We start from the raw sequence: 21,213 nt of genomic DNA, 5'->3' as shown, positions 1-21,213 counted from the left end.
GGCATAATTTGCTAACTTGTACACATCTGTCACAAGTCTTATCAGGCTGCAGTTATTAAAGGCTTACCATTTGACTTTGAATAACTCTGGAGGACCTTACTGTTCATCTGTAAACTTGTGCTTAATAAATGTTGAATGAATTACATCATAGGACTCTTATCAATATACAAAACCAAAAATCACTTAGGAGCACTGGTTGAAATATTTTTTTGTCCTGAGGTTCTATTTTGGGGGGTCAGTGTGGGGGTCCGCGACTATGCATTTTTGACAGTTCCCAGATGATTTTCATGCAGGAGGTCCAGGGATTACATTCTGAGAAATCTTTACCCATTGGTAAGGGTGCAATTCCTTCTTATGTGCTATTTTGAAAGCGTCCTATTTCTGTGGGCTAGCTCCTAAATCCCGAAAACGCTTGTTGAGTGAATGACAAAGCAACACGTGAATGAACAACCTCAAGGTGCCAAGTCAGCCATTTTACCACACAGGCCCCAGGACCCCCTATAACTACTCTGAGAGGCAGAAAGGGCTCTGCAAGCCCAGCCTCCCGGGCAGGCTCGGCCCCGGCTGGAGGCACGCTGGACTACATTTCCCAGAGGGCCGAGGGCGTCCGCGCAGGCGCACTTGGAAAACTACGGCGTCCTTCTCCTTCCCAGAAACTGGCAGGTCACTCCCACCCCGCCTATGCTGCCGGTCTCCTGCCCGTCCCGCACTCTGAGCTCGGGAGGTTCTGCTCGTGTGTGTCGTTGCCGGCCGGATTCATGGGATCGCCACTGAGATTCGACGGGCGGGTGGTTGTGGTCACCGGCGCAGGGGGAGGTGAGCGCGCGAGGGCCGGAGGGCGAGCGTCGCCCCTCGCTCCCACGCGCGAGCCCTGCGTTTTGGGCCTGAGGATCGCGCGCAGTCGCAGCTGCGGTGTCAGCGTGGGGGGCAGCGGGCTGCGGTGAGGGGTGGGCGAAGGGACTTGGGGGGCGGGGTGGGAGGACCTGGAACAGTTGTTGTCGGGGCTCCGAGTCGGCCGTGGAGGGAGAGGTGGGGCTGGCAGCCTCGCGTGGGGAGCCGGAAGCACCCCGTCCCAGGGTCAGGTGCAGCCCGCGCACTGGTCTCCGCCCGTGGCCGCCTCCCACGGCCCGGTCTGGCGCGGGCGGAGGCGGGGCTGCGCTGCGGGTGCGGACCGAGGCTCAAGTCCCAGGCTGACGCCCCTCTGCGCGCGCCAATCGCCACGGCTCCTGCCCGTCGGCTTTCCTGGGCCTCTCTGGTCCTTGGAAGGCTGGGAAAGGCGACTGGGCGCTGCAGTCACCCCCAGAGGAGTAGGGCTGTTTATTATCAGTTGCTTGCCTTTGGAAAGTTTGTTATTGAGTGTTTCTTTTCCTCTGTCGGATGGTTTTGGGCTCTCTGATTTTTAGTTCTCCAGAGGCCCGCCTTTAGGGAGGGCACCTGAGAGGCCTCCTCGAGTTTGCATGCTTATCAAAGTCAAGCACTCTGCACTAGTTCCCACGTAACCCGTGGTTTCAGTTACCCTTGGCCCCAAAATATTAAATGGAGCGTTCCAGAAATAAACTTCTTAAGTTTTAAATCATTCACTGTTCTGAGTAGTGTGATGAAATCTTGAGCAGTCCCTCTCTGTCCAGTTCTGGATGTGAATCACCCCTTTTTACAGTGTACGTGTTTTTATGATAAAGGTAGATCACTGGCGTATCTTTTGCTAGAATTGTATAGTTTGGTTTTAAGTTGAGACAATTCTCTGGTTAACTTAAGAGACCTACCCATCCCTTTCATATGATGGTTTTCTACTCTGTTACCATAATTTTGTGTGTTCTGGTCATGAATATTTATCTAAAAACCCCGTGTTTAGAACAGGTGCTTCAGCCTTGATCTGATAAAATATAAGAAGGCTTGAGTTATATTGGCTAAGTGCTCTCTTATTCAAAGTGGATTAAATTTTTAAATAAATTATTTGATGATATCTTTAGTTTATATTTTGGGTTCTTTTTAGAACAGCCTGCTACTTTAGCCATCTCAATTTTTTATTTGTATTCTTATTTATCAATTTAAATTTGCACTACCAATTAAATTTATCAACTAATTTAAATTAAAAAGTATGTACGTGCCAAAACAGTTTACACAATACAAAAGTAAGCCTTCCACCTCTGGTTGCTAGTCACACAGTTCTGGTCCCCAAAGGTACATACTAATTGCCAGTGTCTTATATATTTTTCCTGAGATATTCTGTTCCTATAAAACTTATATAGGTATATATTCATTTTTGGTTGTGACTTACACCTTGTATCTTTGAGTTAGAATTAAATATTTAATTACTACTTAATTAAGAATTAAATATGTGTTTGGTGATTATGTCATTAAAGTTCAGTACAAGATATAGAAATTACTATATATTTGAAGCAGGAAAGGATTTAACTCAGCCATTTATATTTTAGGCTGTTCCTCTTGGAATGACTTGTGGAACAATACAGAACTGGTCCATTAGGGGCCACAACCTGTGAGGCTGCCATTTGAACTGATGCAGCCCAAATAGTCATTGAGTACCAGGCATGTAGAAAATGGAAGCTGCTATCTGGATTTAGGGTGCTCGATCAAGAAGTAGCTGCTACAACCACTGTTTCTTAATACCTAGGAAGCGTCAAGAAATCAGCTTCTTAACTAGCAGCGAAAGCTAGAAGTCACAGTAAAGTGGTTTCTGCCTCATTTCCACTTTGCAGATTTCTTGCAAATGCATTTAGTGGTGGAATCCAATTCACATCTAGAATCCTAGCAACTAGGTAGAATGGTAGGAAATGATAGGTAGAATAGGTGGAAAATACAATTTTAAGCTTTCTAACCTCTGCAAGTAGAAGAGGGTAAAACACAGGTTGAGAGTACTAATGAAGACATTGTAATGCAATTAATTGCTCACCAGTTACTTTAAAATGGGGATTGAATTGAGTGGGCCAAAAAAATTAAATTGTGCTAACATTTGCTCAACTTTCTGATTGTTTTTTCATTAGGACTGGGCCGAGCCTATGCTCTGGCTTTTGCAGAAAGAGGTGCATCAGTTGTTGGTAAGTTGGTATTTTTTTCTTTTTAATCAGTAGCTAGTAGCTAAAGTACTATAGTCTTCACAAGCCATCCATGTTTGTCTTCACATCAAATAATTTGTCAAGGTCAAATTTATTACTGATTTTTTATTCTGCCAGCAAGAATTTTTTCCCCCTTGAGGCTGACTTTATAACTTACTTTTTAAAGAAATTATTGCATTTGGTATATTGTGGGTTTTAATTTTTTGAGATATAAGGCTCATGCAAGATAAATCTCTCAGTGTAAATATATTGGTAACAGTAAGAAATAAATGCATTTTGAGAACTGGCAGTTTAGAGTGAGGAATCCAAAGTATTTTTTTTAAATCTCTTATATCAAAAATTTTCAAATGGAAGCTTTTTACAACAGTTTTTTAAGTTTCTAATTGAAGGGTTAGTTGCTTGAGTTTTATTATGAAGGGTGAATTGGAAGGTTCTGCATTGAAGGACCTCAAAGGTTTTCATAATCTAAATGGTTTGGACTGGCCTGATGTACTTGGTGGTTGGTGGGGATACAGGAGCAGATTTGTCTATAGCCAATTCTTTGTGGGGAATAACTGAATGAGTGCTCAGTGCAGGGTAGGTGGGTAGGGTAGATGTTATAGCCCAATATTTATTAGTGTTTTTTCTGGGATAAAATTGTTGGCCCATGATGACTTCCCAACCCCAGTTTTCCTATATCTTATTAGGGAATACATAGAGACAAATTTCTCTTAATTTGTTTATGGAGACATAACAAAAGAGCAAGCAACCAAATTTTGGCATTAAATATACTTTTCTTCCTCAGTGGGAATGTGTAACTTATCTTTGTGGAAAGGACACAGAGACTTTGAGTGTTTCTTGTTTAAGGTCATAGCCCATGTCTGTTAATCCAGTCAGTGTGCTTCTTGTGGCAAGGACACATTTTGACATTGTTATATTTGGCTAGGGGATGTATGGTTAGGTCCTCTTTGCCAGATTTTCTGAAGAATATTTAATGTCATGGCCTTATGACACATATTGTTACTGGTTTTGTTTTCCTTTTTTTTTATATTGCAGTTTATTTCTTAATATTTTTACCTTATAATTATTTATTTTCATCTTTTCCATTGAATTCTCTAAGTGCAAGGACCTTGTTTTATCTTCTGTATCTTGTAAAGGACCTTGTTTTATCTTCTGTATCTTGCTTTTGGCAAAGAAGGTACTTTGTTCATTGGTTCCTTTAATTGTTTGATATAGATTTTTTTAGGGGGGCAGGGGCTGGTGTGTCTTTGAGATTGGTTGAATAAATTTCTATTTTTCTTTTTGTTATGACTAAGATATAATTTTAGGTTATAAACTTGTTTTATGAAAAGTTTATAGCAACATGTTTTTGTGGGGATCAGTTTTCCTGTATTTGTGACCTTCATTAAATTCTGATTAGAAGTTTTTGAGTTCTAAGAAAAAGGTAAACAGGGACATTGCGTCTCTTTATTTTATCATTGCCTTAGAGATGGTATTGCAGCAGGTGCTGGTGAATGTCCAAGAAGGTAGAAATTTGTGTCTTGGAAAAATATTTGCCAAACTTGGCTGAGGGAGCCAGATTTAGTTTAGTTTAGGGGAGAAGTCAATCTACGTGAAACTTCTGGTTATTGATTTGTACTGCTTTTTAGTCTGACCTAACTGTAAACTTCCTAGGCCCTGAATGGGTTGAGCTCTTTCCTAACCATCACTACTCTCTACTTCAGCTTTTTAAAACATAGATACCCTGCTTCTAGATTGCATCACATACTCTAACATTTCTCCTGTAAATTTTTGTTCTGCTCAGCAATTTTTTTTTTTTTTTACCTGAGTAAGCAAAATATAGTAAAGAGGAATAAACAAACCTAGGATGTTATGACATCAGAGGATCTTGTTTGTGGAAAAGTGATTAATCAGAAAAATCGATAACTAGCTCAGAGGCCAGTAAGAAGTAAAATGTTAATTTTTGCTAGCTTATGCTGGCTTAAAAAACACATTTAAATAGTTTACAATAATAAAGTCTTATTTCATGCCATGTGACCTTTCACTTTGTATTCAGTTATCTATCTACTCTGTGTGTCTTCCTAATTTCAGGATCCCAGTTGAAGGAGCAGATTCTGTCTGGGACATTGCTATTCTTGGGACAGAGGGAAAACAACAGTGGAGCCACTGGTGGCTCTGAAAGCTGTTCAGAAGTGGCATGCCACTTCCACTCACATTTCATTGGCCAAAGAAAATCACTTAGCCAACCCCAAAGTTAAGGGCATCACTTTAGATATTCTCCAACTTCATGTTAATATGATTGCTATGTTTTATATTCTATATGTAAACCATTATGGGAGATTTAAATCTGGGTGTAAGAACTCCTAAGCTTTAGCCGGATGTTGTAACAAGGGACATTTGGTTTTGTATAAATGACATCTTTTAGAAAGTGTTTGCACAAATCTGTAGAAAATACTGGAAATGGAATAGTTTTGAGGTTTCCTCAGTAGGCGAGCCATACTGTTTTCTGAAACAAAGTTTTATCGTGAGGGCAGGAACACAATGATTGAAGTATTCCAGAGAGAAGAACGTTTTCTTTGACAGTAGGAAAGGCAGGAAGTTCTCTGTTCTTGAACTGGAGAAGTAACACCTTTGAGTAACTGAAGTTACAGTTTTTATGTTGTTTTTTTAAAAATTTATCTTTATTGTTGAAAGTATTACAGATATCCCCCCTTTTTTTCCTCATTGATCCCCGCCACCCCACATACGAGAGGCCCCAGGCCTTCACCACCCTATTATCTGTGTCCATTGGTTATGCATATATGCATATAAATTCTTTGATTAATCTCTCCCCACCCACTCTCCCACCCCTGCCTTCCCACTGAGATCCATCAGTCTGTTCCATGCTTCTGTGTCTCTGGATCTGTTTTGTTCCTCAGTCTATTTTGTTTGTTAGATTCTACATATGAGTGAGATCATGTGAAACTGAATCAGGAAGAATCAGAAAGCCTGAATAGGCTAATAACAACTGATGAAATTGAAGCAGTAATAAAAAAACTGGCAGTGAACAAAAAAGCCCTGGTCCGGACGGGCTTCACAGGGGAGCTTTCTAATTCTTGAAGTTGTAGGGTTAGATAGTTTACTAAAAATTTTTCTTGCTTTTTGAGGTAGGCCTGCAGTGCTATGAACTTCTTCCCTCTTAGGACTGCTTTCACTGTGACCCATAGATTTGGGATTGTTGTGTGTTCATTTCCTCTTGTTTTCAGGAAGTTTTTGATTTCTTTCTTGATCTTATTGGTAACCCATTCATTGTTTAATAATATGTTATTTAGCCTCCATGTGTTTGGATGTTTTTGAGTGTTTTTACTGTAGTTGATTTCTAATTTCATGCCCTTGTGATCTGAGATGCTTGATATTTCAGTCTTCTTGAACTTGTAGAGACTTGTTTTGTGTCGTAATGTGTGGTGTCTTTGAGAATGACCCATGTGCACTTGAGAGGAAAGTATATTCTGCAGTTTTGGGGTGAAATGTTATGTAAATATCAATTAAGTCCATCTGATCTAGTGTGCCATTTAGAGTCACAGTTTCTGTGTTGACTTTTTGTCTGGAAGATCTATCCAGTGAAGTCAGTGGGGTGTTAAAGTCCATGATTGTATTACTGTTGATCTCTCTCTTAAAGTCCTTAAGGTTATTATTGATAGATCCTTATTTATTGCCATTTTAATTCTTTATGCCATGTTTCTCTATTTCTTCTTCTTATTACAGTAGTCCCTTTAACATTTCCTGCAATGCTGGTTTGGTGATGATAAACTCCTTTAGCCTTTTTTTTTTTTGTCTGGGAAGGTCTTTATTTCACCATTTATTTTGCATGATAGCCTTGCTGGATAGAGTATTTTTGCCTTCAGATCCTTGTTTAGCATTACCTTGACTACTTCATGCCATTCCCTTCTGGCTGTTAAGTTTCTGATGATAAGTCAGCTGACAGCGTTATGGAAGCTCCTTTGTAGGTAACAGATTGCTTTACTCTTGCTGCCTTTAAGATTTTTCTCCTTGTCTTGAATTTTTGGCATTCTAATTATGATGTGTCTGGGCATGGTCCTCTTTGGATTCTTCTTGCTTGGGACTCTCTGTGCCTCCTGAACTTGTGTGGCTTTTTCCTTCACCAGGTTAGGGAAGTTTTCTGCCATTATTTCTTCAAACAGGTTCTCTAACCCTTGCTTACTTTGGCCCTCCTCTGGCACTCCTATGATGCAAATATTGTTACTTTTTATGTTGTCCTACAGCTCCCTTATACTGTCCTGTTTTTCAATTGTTTTTTCTTTTTGGGTCTCTGATTGAGTGATTTTTTCCTACCCTGTCTTCTAATTTGTTGATCTGATCCTCAGCTTCCTCTGTTCTGCTTTTTATTCATTCCAATGTATTCTTTATTTCTGCTATGTCATTCTTAATTTCCTTCATAGTTTTCATATCTTTTTTTCATGGTGTTGAGCATCCTTACAATCAGTATTCTGAACTCTATCTCTGAGAGATTGCTTATCTCCATTTCATTTAGCCTCTTTTATTGGAGACTTCTCTTGTTCTTTCATTTGGGGCTTGTTTTTTTTATCTCTCCATTTTTGCTGCCTACTTGGGTTTGTTTCTATGTATTAGATAGGCCCGCTAGGACTCTCAGTCTTTTTGGACAGTCTCTGGTGCAAGCCAATGTCAGACGCTGTTTGTGACTGGCCCTGAGTACCCTGTTTGGAGCTATCAACAACCCATGGCTTGAGGTTGCCTCTGCTGAGGCTGGGTGTGTTTGGACAGTACCAAGATGCACACCAAAGTCTGCTTTTCCAAGGCCCTGGTCCAGAAGCAGATCAGGCAAAGACTCAAGCACTCTGAGGTCTGCCTCTGCCTGTAGGCTGATTATTCTGATTCTCTTAATGAGTCTCAGGCTATAGAAACTCCATGGGGTATGGGGAGAGGTTTTCCAGCAGGATGGGGCAGTTGCTTCCCCCCCAGGCAAAAGCTGCTTGGAAGGTAAATGTCTGCCTTTGTAGAACGGGGGAATGACTAGGCATACCTCCAGTCCACGCTGCCCTCCCTCTGCTGTAGCCCAAGGTGAGTGGCTACACATGAAACTTTGTGCTTTGGCTCTTTAAGAAGGTCCCTGCAGTTCACCTGTCTCCCTGGCAGGCAGAAACCCTGTTGCTTTTCACAGTCAGAAGTTATGTGGGCATCTTTTTCAGTTCTGGTGCTCTTGACTGGGAAGCCCAGCCTGGGGTTTAGGCCCCAGAGTCCTCAGTGGGAACCCCCCACAGCTGAGATATCCTCTGGCCCTTCAGCTGCTGCCTGTGGGAGCCCAGACAGCCCTCTCTCACCTCCGCATTTCCTACCAGTCTCTATTCGGTCTCCACTTTTCCTCCTTGGTTATGAGGATGCTCTCCAGCTCGTCTTCAGTTGATTATTTGGGATGGTTCTTCTACAGTTTAGTTGTAATTCCAGTTTGGCCCCAGGAGAATGTCAGAGTAGCTTTCACTTAGTCTCTCACCATCTTTAATCTTAAGTGTATGGTTTTAAGTCTGAAGTTACAGTTTTTAAAAGTAAGATTGACATGATTTTTTTTCTGTGCTGAAGTTACAGAATAACTGGTAAAGGTGAGTCTGAAGTTTCTGTGATCTGATCAGAGCCTGCGTTTTTAACTACTCTGTGATCTTGATACCCCAAAGGTGAATTGTAGTGGTGAAAGTGAATTGTTTTTGAAATTCTGTCAGGCTTCAAATCCTGACTCTACTACCTAATTATATGACCTCTCTGATTATAAGTAGCCACCTTGTCTAACTTCCAGGATTGTGGTGGGGATTAAATGACACAAAAAATTAAAGGGAAAAGAGAGGAGCCAGTGCTAGGCAATGTGCTTATGAACTGACTTTGTCAAAGGTCTTGTTCACACAGACCTGAGGTCTTGTTTACACAAGGGGGATCCAGCCCCTTTTATGGAACATGTTTCTTTTACAGCTGCTTAGAGAAAAGGGTCTGCCTTAGGCCCTGGTGCATTCTCTTCAAGTGTAAGCATAGTGCTTCACTTAGTAATCAAGACATATGTGCCAACTGAATGAATAAGTTAAATTTATATGACACAATAAGAAAGATTACAAGATATGGTAGGATTTGCTGATGTAGATTATAATGGAAAGGGAGGGATAGAGTGGCCATTTACTACGATAGAGAAGACTGAAGGTGGACCAGCTTGCAGAGAGGAGATATTCCTGTTAGACTTTCAGATGGATATACTAAGTAGAAGTGGGATATCAGACTCAGTAGTTGGGGGAACAGGTTGAAGCTATATAAATCCGAACATTCTCAGTTTATAGATGGTATTTTAAAGCCAGGAGACTGGATCTGAGTACCCAGATGGTGAATACAGATAAACCAGTGATTTTCAACCTTTTTCATCTCATGGCACACATAAACTAATTACTAAAATTCTGCGGCACACCAAAAATATATTTTTTGCTGACCTGACAAAAAAAAGAAGGTATAATTTTGATACATTCACACCACCAGATGACTATTGTGTTGGCTGTTGTCATTTTTGCATTGACAATCTAAGGGAAAAGAGGTCAGGGTCCCCGACTAAATAGTCAGCTATTGCATGTTTTAAAAATTCTTACAACACATTGGTTGAAAATTGCTGAGATAAACAGAAGTCCAAGGACTGAATTCTGGATAACTCAGTCTCTCATTTCCAGTTTCTTCTCCTTTTAAGAATACCTTTGCTGCCTTCTTATTGTTGAGACAAAGAAAATAAATTAAAAGGACCTAATTTAAGACACTGCTGTCTAAACTACTTATAGTAAATTGAAGCAGTAAAGTGAAGCCATCAAGTACTATTAATGCTCAGAGGTTACCTTTCTTTCTGAACTTTTCAATACAGGAATTTATGATTTGCAACACATACGACAAATAATTAAAATCTTTTATAAATAAAGGAGACTTAAAAATCTGTAAGAAGGACAAACACTCCAAAAATGTGATTTAAACAGGCAAAACAATAAATATAAATGGAGGATTCACAAATATATCACATTTTGGGATATTTTAATGATTTCAACTGAAAAGACTCTGTCCTTAACTATCATCATCTTACCATTTTTACTATCTATTTTAAAGCTATTTGAGTGAAGTGGTTGACTAATCATTTCCTCTATAGCTTCCCCAAACAAATATTATTTTTTTTAGTGGAAATAATTACCTTCTTTTTAGGATAACAGGAACTTGATTACAGCATTAGAGGAGCAGAGTGGCATTGTAGACAAGGTCATTTCATACAGCCTTGGAGCCTGGGGCAAGTTGCCTAACCTTTCCCAAACTTGCCTCACCTGTTCATGCTAACCTCCTAAAAACCTGTGCGGAGGTCAAATTCAGGTCAAATTCAGCAGTGTACATAATGGTTCTTTGAAAATGCAAAGTAGACAAATACTGGTATAAGGTGGTAATGGTATTTTTAAAAATTATTTATTATTATTAACATTTTAGCCATACATTTAAGTGGTTAACAGTGTCACGTAATATGGATAGGTTTCCCTGTATACAATTGCAAAAGATCTTACTGTTTCTATCCAAGTCCTTTAGCATGTGACCAGCTTTTCTAGTTAAGATTGTAATCCCTATAATTCAGCTCTGGCGATAGTGGGATGATTGAATGGGGTCAGTGCTAATTTAATGCTCTTGAATGTAGAGACTTATCTTGAATAAATCTATTCTGATATTGTTTCACTGAACATTATTGATCTCAGTAAGTTATTCAGGCTTCAGTGCTTATCTGTGTGGTTGCACTTTGACCAATTTCCACTTGGGGGTGGTGTTTCATTGCATAATTGAGTGATTCTTTATTTAAATATTGCATTTGCCAATTGGCTTTTCTTGCTTAGTTAAAAAGGGTCTTAAAAAACTGTTAGCTATATGTCTTAAAATCTTGATTTTTTTGCTGGTTGTTTCCTGGCATTTGCATGGAAATGAACAATTAATAGGAATTTAGTCGTGAATCTTACCACTTTTAAAAAAATTTTTTTATCTCTTGAGGGATAATGTAAGCCTTTTTTCATTATTTCGTGTGTTCGCAGTATTTTTTTACATGCAGTAAGACTGATAAGACTATATTTTTAGGAAAAATATATCCCAGTCCACATTTTGAAAATCTTATTTCCTTAAAAAAAAGTTGGGTACAAACACATTGATTTAGCCAATTTTAAGTGTGGATAGGCATTTGCTTTTTCTCTGTATTATCTTTACCACTCAACCTCACTTGCGACTCTCATTCCAATCTAAGAAAAAAAAACCATTCTTCAGAAGGAAAAAAAATGTATTTTTTCAGGTGTGGTAATCATAACTAATATTAAAAGACTTTAAAATTTAATATATGGCACCATGCCATTTATTATTTAATATTTTTTGTTATATTCTTAAAAATCTATGTAATAACCCTACAAAATGATCATTTTCAATGCAAATTAATTTTTTGTCCCAAGTATTTTTCTTACACTATGTTTTTTCAATATTTGGAATTGATCTGAGTATCTTTTCATTAGTTTTTGCATGTTATTTCATAAATTTTACCTTAAATTACTGTGTAAATTTACTTTATTTGTCCCTAAAATTTAGACATGTTCTCCTTTATTTACTTTATGCTAAAATTTACTGTGCATTATGGTATTCATAGGTTATCAACTTTTAAAGATGTACCATTCTTTTTTTAAAAGATGTACAATTCTTATACATCTATGTGTTCCTCTAGATTTCCTTGCAAATAGTAAATGCTCAATTAATGTTCGTATCTATATAATTGGCTGTAGGCAGATGTTATGTAGTAGGTGTGGCCAGTTAAACATATAAAGATGGAGTCATGGTATAAATTAGTGACTGAACACATTAGTTCTATATGTAGTTTTGACCACTTTTAATAGTTTTGTTTCATCACAGACTATGGCATAGTTCTATGAAAATTTATAAGTTGCTTCTCTGTCTAATAGTTTAATATGCTTGTTCTCTATCACTTGTAAACAGAGGCTGTTCTGTAAACAGGCTTTCTTGGTAGAGAAGATACTTCACATTGTGTTTTTAACTTTTTTTTTTAAAACTGTGGTAAGAACACTTAATAATGAGGCCTACCTTCTTAACAAATTTCTAAGTGTACATTAGTTCCTCCTCATTCATGGTTTCACTTTCCACGATTTCAGTGACATACCTTCAACCACAGTCTGAAACTATTAAGCGGAAAATTCCAGAAATAAGCATATGTCATTGTGTGTTGAATCTTAAAGTGATCTTTTGTTTTTTTTTTTCTTTTTTTTCTTTCTTGCTAAAAATGTGTTGAGTCATGTTCTTTTCCTTTTTTAAAAAGCAGAAGCATTGTAAAATTAAAACTTTTATCACAAATCTGTGTTTAAGTATTTTTACTGCTTCCTCATATCTCTATTTAAAGACAAAGAGGCATGTTTTGAATGTATACACCTCTGTGTGTTTAGTAAAATGGGGATGGGATAGGATGGAATTGGGCAGACGACTAAAGAAATACACTAATAATTTTATTTCAACTCATACTTTGAAGGTCTGGAAATGAATTCACGTTTGTTGTTTTTGCATTGCAGTGAATGACTTAGGAGGGGACTTCAAGGGAGTTGGTAAAGGCTCCTTAGCTGCTGATAAGGTTGTTGAAGAAATAAGAAGGAAAGGCGGAAAAGCAGTGGCCAACTATGGTATGGTATTTGAGAGAACTATACTATTTTTAAAATTTTTCTTCAACTAATGCTATGGCACACATTGGTAATCACATTGATACCTTTCATTCCACTGCAGTTATGAAATTAGATTTTATCTAAGTCAGACAAAGCTCTTTGGGTACATATTTTATATAATATGTGAGAATTTTAAAAACTTTTGATGTAGATTATTTCATAAGTCTAACTTTTATTCTATTGCTTATTTAATTTTTTTTATTAATGAGCATGTGATATAATCGGTAAATTATGGTAGATGTGTATATGAATATGTCCTTTTTCTTAAAAGACCTGTTTTAGCTAAAAGGTCTTATGTATTTCTACAGAATAACACTAAATTCTTTTGACATTATTTAAAATTTTTTAAAAGTAATATCATATTAGAAGTGAAATGCCCCTTTTGTACCCGACCATCATATTCCATTATGCACGAGTAATCGTTGCTATATGTAACTTCTTATCTTTTTTTTTTTTTAATATATCTATTGATTTCAGAGAGAGGAAAGGAGAGGGAGAGAAATAGAAACATCAATGATGAGAGTCATTGATCAGCGGCTTCCTGCACATCCTTGACTGGGGATCAAGCCCGCAACCCGGGCATGTGCCCTGACCAGGAATCGAACCCCGATCACCTGGATCCTAGGTCGATGCTCAACCGCTGAGCCACACCTGGCCGGGCTGTAACTTCTTATCTTGATAAATACTTAAGAGTCAAAGTTAGGCATTAAAATGAAGCCACAAGAAAAACAGCAAATACAACCTTTACATTTGACATATTGATTCTAGTAGTATTTGTAAGGAACCTTCTTGAATAGATTTAGTTTAAAGAGCTAGCACTTACTAATTTTTCTGAGAATTAGATTGATTTTATGGGCCAAGGATTAAATTAGATTACCAGTGACTTCATTTTGAAATTTTAGAGGAAAGGAGATAGGATTTGACTTATTTTGAGTGTTTGAGGGAATAATGAGACACAGGCATTTTAGTATCTTCTTTTCACATTAAGGATTTAGGAAAATGTTTTCATTTTTTATTTTATTAAATTGAGGGATTTTAAAAACCTACTTTATAACGGTAAAAATTCCAGACCCTTTCTCAGCCCCAGTTTTGATATGCAGCCTGTGTCAATCAGGATTCAGTCAGGAAACAGAAGCCCCTCGAGGTTTTCCAGGGGTGAGGGTTTTAATACAGAGAATTAGAGGCTTACATAGCCATTGGAAGGGCTGGGCAGTGCATGTCCAGGAAACCGTCGGTGACTGTTCAGCCCGCAGCAGGTGGTAGATGTGCTGTCGGTCTTACATCTTCTCACAAGATTGCCTACATCTGCAGGCTTCTGCTTTTCCACTTTTTAGGTTATTATCTCTTTTATGCATATCTAACTCGGGACTATGTGTGTCCCAGGAAAGGGACTGTATTTCCTGGATCCTTCCCTGCCATTGCAGAGAATATAGAAAGAGACAGTGGTGATGTTGAGTTGACAGCTGACCATTTGACACGTAACTCTGGATATAAGAGCCCTTCCCCTTGGCTGATTAGCAGAAAATAATGAAGCTGTACTATTTTGTCAAGCTTTATTTTTAGTGGTATTACAAAAACAGTAAGTTTATTTTCCATATGTAGTTTATATAGTGTTGAACATGCTTTTTCAAATTAAATATGTACCTTCTTCCCTCCCTCCCAAATTCTGATTTGTATTCTTAAGGGGAAGTGCCCATGAGGCTATTCAAAATTAAATATACAGTGTGGGGCAGGCTTACAGTTGTTCCTATGAAAAATAATACAGTAATTAATAAATAATAATACAAGAGTAAACTCTGTTTTACATACGCACAACTTGTAAACCCACTTTTGTCCCAGCTTGTATATTAAATAAATACTCAGTTTGTCATCTAGCCACATTTCAAGCACTCAATAGCCACATGTGGTTAGTAGTTACAGCATTTGTGCAGAAATAGGACATTTTCATCTTCACAGAAAGTGATATTGGACAGTATTTGCCAAGTATTTCTTACTTACCCCTTCTTTCCCCCTTTTTTGTAGGTTAAAGAATTATCTTAGGGGCTAAATTTCTTTTATAACATTAGATCGTCTATATTTTGATTTATTATGTGCCTGCAATATAAATATATTTTTCTTGGACATGAGTTCTATTGAGTGAATAGTATTTGTCATGTGCCTTGATCCATAGAATTTAGAAATTGCCCTGGCCAGGTAGCTCATTTGGTTAAAGCATTGTCCCGATACACTAAGGGTTATGGCTTTGATCCCCAATCAGGGCACATACAAGAATCTACTAATGAATGCATAAATAAGTGGAACAACAGATCAGTGTTTCTCTCTCTCTCTTTTCCCTTCTCCCCCCATTCCTCTTTCTAAAATCAATTTAAAAAAAAGAATTTAGAAATTATTTTGAGCCCAGCTGGCATGGCTCAGCGGTTGAGCATTGATCTATGATCCAGGAGATGGCTGTTCTATTCCCAGTCAGGGCACATGCCTGGGTTGTGGGCTTGATCTCCAGCAGGGGGCATGTAGGAGGCAGCTGATCAGTGATTCTCTCTCATCATTGATGTTTCTGTCTCTCTCCCCCTCTCCCTCTCCCTCTCTCTGAATCAATAAATAAAAATATTTAAAAAATCATTTTGAGATATATTATTGAAGTTTTGTACTAATTTCCCTTTCCCTCAGATTCAGTGGAAGCAGGAGAGAAGGTTGTGAAGACAGCTCTGGATGCCTTTGGAAGAATAGGTGATGTTTCTTTGCATTTATGGCACTAACAGAACAGCTACTACCTTCCTAATAAAATATTTTTTATTTTACTTTTGTTTATTAAAAATTTCCTCTTTCTTGATAATCAGGTATTTAGATTTGTTTTACAAATTCATTACATAACCTACTTTAGTCTACAAAGGGTTTGAGGTGGGACAATTTTTATGTATATATGTGTTGTTTGTTTTATATTTTTCTGCACTTTAAGAGCTTTTAAATAATCATTCTGTCAGTTTCCTTTTTATAATTATTTATACCCCAAATACATTTATAAAATAAAAAAAGAAACCAATATTTTGGCAATAGAGGACCCAGTGGAATCTTTTAGATAATTAAAATGGTTTAGATTAAAATGATTCAATATATTGCAACTTAATTAAGATGAATTATGTATAGTTGACCCTTGAAACAATGTGAGGATTTGGGGTTCCAACCCTTTCTACACAGTTGAAAATTCAAATATAACTTTAGACTCCCCAAAAACTTAACTACTAATAGCCCACTGATAATATAAACAGTCTGTTAACATGTATTTTGTATGTTATTTGTATTATGTACTGTATTTTTACAATAAAGTAAGCTAGAGAAAAGCAAATGTTATTAAGAAAATCATAAGGGACAGAAAATACATAACAGTACTGTACCATACTTATTGATATTGTAAGTTTGTGTCATCTGTATACAAGATGAATTGTCTTTCAATTCCTACATTAATATTGTCTTATATGATACAGAACACTGTAAATGTTATATGTATTATGAACACTAGACATAAAAAATGCAAAGATAATATGAAAGAAATTCATATTTACAGGTATAAAGATTCATGCATTGGTAATGAAGAAGTAGCAATATGATTGCTTTATGGTGTAATCGATATGATTACTTCAAGGTAGCTTACCCTGTATACTAATGAGTGAATTGTTACAAGATTTTATGGTATACAGTGCTAGTTATATTCATAATAGTTATATTTATATATTCATGACACATCTAACTTTTTCTTAAGGTTTTGGTTTTTTTTGATATTTCTAGGCTATGTGGTTTGTCTGCAAGTTTTTTCACATTGTTGCAGATCTCCAAAAAATTTTCTAACATTTATTGAAAATGAAAATTCACATATAAGTGGACCCACATGGTTCAAACCTGCCTTGTTCAAGAGTCAACTGTATAATAAAAATCTTCATTTTTCAGAAGCATTTCCAATATATTGTTTAGTCCACTGTTCTCTAGATAAGCTTCCTGGTTTAGTGCCACACAGTTTTAATAAGAGGTTGATTATTGAGAGAGAGAAACATTACTAAAGATAAGCCCAACATGTTTACAATCTGAAAAACATTATTATTATTATTATTTTTGTAATTTGAATGTACTCCCCTCTTTTTCCATCTAGCATATTTATTTTTCTAGTCATGTTTGGTTGAGCTTATAAGAGACTTATTCACACATATGTGACAGGGATCAAGACCACAAAGGTGAGAAGTCAAAGGGTGAAAATAGCTGCATGATTGTGGTTCGCCTTAAATATAATTTCTTTTCATAAGAAGAAAACAGTTATGTGTTAAGATAAGACATTCGTTTCTAACTCTAGTGGTTTTCTTTCTGGGTTTTTGACTTTTGAGTAGCAAAAAAAAAATCTTTTAAGCTTTTAACTTTCTGAGTGAATTTTAAGATTAAATGAGGAATGGCTTGTGGTTTCCACTGAATCCCAAGAACCTAAGAGTTGTGCAATAAATACGATGATAGAATTTCAACAGAATGTAGAGGTGGAAAAATTTAAATATGTAAGTTTGAGAGCAGAGCACTGATATGTGTTATTTGTTGTGGTTTTCTGAGTCAGATTTTTTTTTCTAAAGGTAGAAAATTTTGTTCTGATAGTACTCTTTTACCAATTATATATACACTTTTCCTTGGGGAAAAAACAACCCAATTTTGAAGTTGTAAGAAATGCAAATTAATATGCTTGCTTATATATTTGTGACCCGGATCTTTTTATATTGCAGACATTGTGGTTAACAATGCTGGGTGAGTATTTCTTTTTTTCATTTTTGGTAAAGTAATGTGCCTACAAAGTTTTGTTTTTTTTTAAGTGTATACTCCTTTCCCCCCTAACCGATATAATATCAATTTTTTAGAATTCTGAGGGACCGTTCCTTTAGTAGAATAAGTGATGAAGACTGGGGTAAGTGGTTTTAAATATATGTCTCTATGGAATTTACCTATCCATTTAACCTTTTAATATTTGATAAATTTATACATTTAAGGAAAAATTTGCTTATATCTATTTCTGCTAATAAGTGATGAATAAGCTTTATAACTGAAAATGATGAACACTTGGAAATAGCCTATTTTTTTAAACATTTGAGAAATGTAAAAAAATTGAAATCAGTTGTCAGAAGTTATTCAGAAGGATTTTGTACCTTTCGATTTGTTTTCCCCTTTTTTCCTTGAGAGGTTGTCAGCATTTCCTTGCAGCATTAACTCACTCTAACAGCCTTTAGCATCCGTATCTGGCTGTGTGATTCTTATTTCAAGAGCAAGAGCAGGACATGGAAGGGAGGGAGCGTGGGGCACTGAAAATGATGGAGATTTTAGAACTGGGTGGGGAAAACCTAGATGTAACTTTGAAGCTTCTAATGAGTAGGAAAATCTTCCATTAGGAATGCCACCTGGAAAGATTGAGTTTACATAATGAACAAATCACAGTTATGAAAAAAATACATTTTTTCTGTTGGCTCTTCTTTGCCCTTTCTTTCATTGGCCATTAGGACTAAAACACACAATGGTGGCTGAGGCAGTGGCAGGTATAGTAACTGAAGTGAGTTGTATCATTGTTTATAGTGTGTGCTTCTGGGGAATATTGCTACAAGTTCTTTTGGAAGAAGCAAAACATCTTTTTGCCTTATAGTTGAGCAAAGAAGGGCTTTTAGTTTCCTCTTCCCTTGTAAGAATTGGGGTAAAGAAGAAGCTGAGAAAGATACGATTTATTGGCAAAGGGGGCTTATATTGGCACTTTTTCTTTGAGCGCTGGTTGAACTGAGATGTTTCCTTCTCTGGTTTCATCCTAAGCTCATGACTTATAATTATCCCTCCCCTTTTTAAGTTCCTTTTTTCACTCTTACGTTATTCTAATATATAAATGAAAACATTTCATGCGGCCCCAGATTGAAACAAAAATAAGTGGTTAAAAACTTAATGATTAAAATAATCAAATTAAACCTAAATAAATTGAGTTAAAAATTAAATCTAGAGGTTTTTGTTATCTGAATCATTCCCCAGGTTGTTTATTCATTAGATTAATATCCTCCCCCCTCCCTCCTTTCCCCCATTTTCTACCCCCACACTCCCAATTCTCTAACTCATTTACAAACCTTGGGGAAAACAGGGATATACTGAGGATTTTGTAAACGTTTCTTTTGTTTGCTTTATATTTATTTATTTTTATTTTTAATAGGTTTAATCTTTATTGTTGAAAGTATTATAGATGCCTCTCCCTTATTTCCTCCATTGGTCCCCTCCCCGAGCCTTCTCTGCCCTATTGTTTGTCCATGGGCTATGCATATATGCATATAAGTTCTTTGATTAATCTCTTCTGCCCTCGCCTCCTTCCCTCTGAAATACATCAGTCTGTTGCATGTTTCATTTTCTCTGGATCTGTTTTGTTCATCAGTTTATTTTGTTCATTAGATTCCAAATATAAGTGAATCATGTAATACTTGTCTTTCTCTGACTGGCTTATTTTGCTTAGCATAATATTCTCCAGGTCCATCCTTGCTGTCCCTCTTTCTCACAGCTGTATAGTATTCCATGGTGTAAATGTACTACACAGCTTTTTTATCCACTCACCTACTGATGGGCATTAACATTTCTTGATGATGAACTGTGTGGTTTATGGTTATGCTTTAACTGATGTTTGTGTTGAGTCCCAACTATAGATGTAAAATTTTTGGATATTTGTATTAGTGAATTTTTATACGAAGTAGGCATAAATTAAAGATGGCGTTGTGCCATACTTACCTGGCAGGGAAGATACCATGGTCATGAAGGTGGTTTTCCCAGGGTGAGGCTTATCCATTGCTCTCCGGATGTGCTGACCCCTATGATTTCCCCAAATGTGGGAAACTTGACTGCATAATTTGTGGTAGTGGGGGACTGCGTTCTCGCTCACCCCTGGGGGAAAAAAAGATGGCATTGTATTTAGATATGTACAGGGTTTCAATAATTTTATCATAAATTATAGGCAAAACAGTTATGAACTATTGATTGGTTTTTCATAATTGGAACAAAAGCAAAAATGTTTATTCAGAGTGGTGTAACAATTGTTGATTTTGAATGCTAGTTATAAAATAAACATCTGTTTATAAGTAAATCATTGCTTATGTTGATTCTGAGACATGTCTGTTGGAATTTTTGACAAAATATATAATAAAAATAATTTCTTGTTTTAGATTTAATCCATAGAGTTCATTTGCGGGGCTCATTCCAAGTGACCCGGGCAGCATGGGATCACATGAAAAAACAGAATTTTGGAAGGTAGAGTTGCATATGGCTTTCAAGAGGGATTAGAGGTGTGAGTGTGTTCTTATGTACAGGCAATAGAATTGCTTTGACACTGAGGAAAACATCTTCAGATACGTGTGGGCTTTTTATTTTTATTTTTTTAAAAAATATATCTTTATTGATTTCAGAGAGAGGAAGGGAGAGGGAGAGAGAGATAGAAACATCAATGATGAGAGAGTCATTGATCGAGCCCGCAACCGGGCATGTGCCCTGACCGGGAATCGAACCCCGATCGCCTGGATCCTAGGTCGACGCTCAACCGCTGAGCCACGCCCGGCCAGGCTGTGTGGGCTTTTTAAATGTAGTTTTGGCACATACCCTTTTATTACATTGGTCTTTTAGTTATAGATGAGATGAGCTGGACTGCTTTATGTATTTTTTCACCTCCTACTTTTCATTATTAATGACTTTACTTCTGTTCTGATATTTTAGCAGTACAAACATTGAGGACTTAGATGCACTTTATTCTTTAACCAAAATTTCATTTTTTGTATCCAGTGACCAACTGGGGAGAGATGGGTGGCTGTTTCCTGCTAGTTGGTACTTGTGAGATGTGAGTTAGTCTTTATAAACTGTTTAGGAGCTGTAGAACTTGCATGGTTGCATCTTTGTGAGTGACTCAGAATGTGGTAGAACTAGTAAGTGCATGAGATTGGGTCACATTATGAGATAGTGTTCTAATATGAGGCATTTAATCTTATCCAGAAAGGGAGAGGGTCAAAGTGGTGAGACTAAAGAATTAGAACTGTTTATCTAATATTTCTTTCTGAAGTTTTCACTTATAAATTGCCAGTTTATTTTATGTTTATAAATGTTTAGTTGTTTTCAATAGGTAATGAATGTACATTTTTACACTTGAATTTATTTGGTTCTGACCTGGAATTCTTTTTAAAACAGTTAAATCTTGTAGTTGAAGTTTGAGAGATTACTTTTATTATTATTATTTAATATTATTTATTTAAAATGTTTACTTACTGATTTTAGAGAGTGAGAGGAAGGGGGAGGGAGAGAGAAACATCATTTTGTTGTTTCACTTATTTGTGCATTCATTGGTTGTTTCTTGTATGTGCCCTAACTGGGGATCGAACCCACAACCT

The 21,213-nt window shown here is 36.9% G+C and overlaps 1 protein-coding gene across 1 annotated transcript in view; it reads left to right on the top strand.

The window, feature by feature from the left end:
• The first annotated feature begins 648 nt into the window (after window positions 1–648).
• Window positions 649–21,213, top strand: part of HSD17B4 (hydroxysteroid 17-beta dehydrogenase 4) — a 67,534-nt gene continuing 46,969 nt past the window's right edge. Inside the window, exons 1-7 of the mRNA XM_081132933.1 lie at window positions 649–816; window positions 3,003–3,056; window positions 12,662–12,769; window positions 15,476–15,535; window positions 17,560–17,581; window positions 17,692–17,738; window positions 20,005–20,089. Of these exons, the coding sequence (XP_080989059.1) occupies window positions 759–816; window positions 3,003–3,056; window positions 12,662–12,769; window positions 15,476–15,535; window positions 17,560–17,581; window positions 17,692–17,738; window positions 20,005–20,089 (434 nt within the window). The 5' untranslated portion in view covers window positions 649–758. The remainder of the gene's footprint in view (window positions 817–3,002; window positions 3,057–12,661; window positions 12,770–15,475; window positions 15,536–17,559; window positions 17,582–17,691; window positions 17,739–20,004; window positions 20,090–21,213) is intronic.

Source organism: Miniopterus schreibersii (genome assembly GCF_964146895.1).
Source record: "Miniopterus schreibersii genome assembly, chromosome: 3".
NCBI lineage: Eukaryota > Metazoa > Chordata > Mammalia > Chiroptera > Miniopteridae > Miniopterus > Miniopterus schreibersii.
This window is presented reverse-complemented; position numbering and strand designations above follow the sequence as displayed.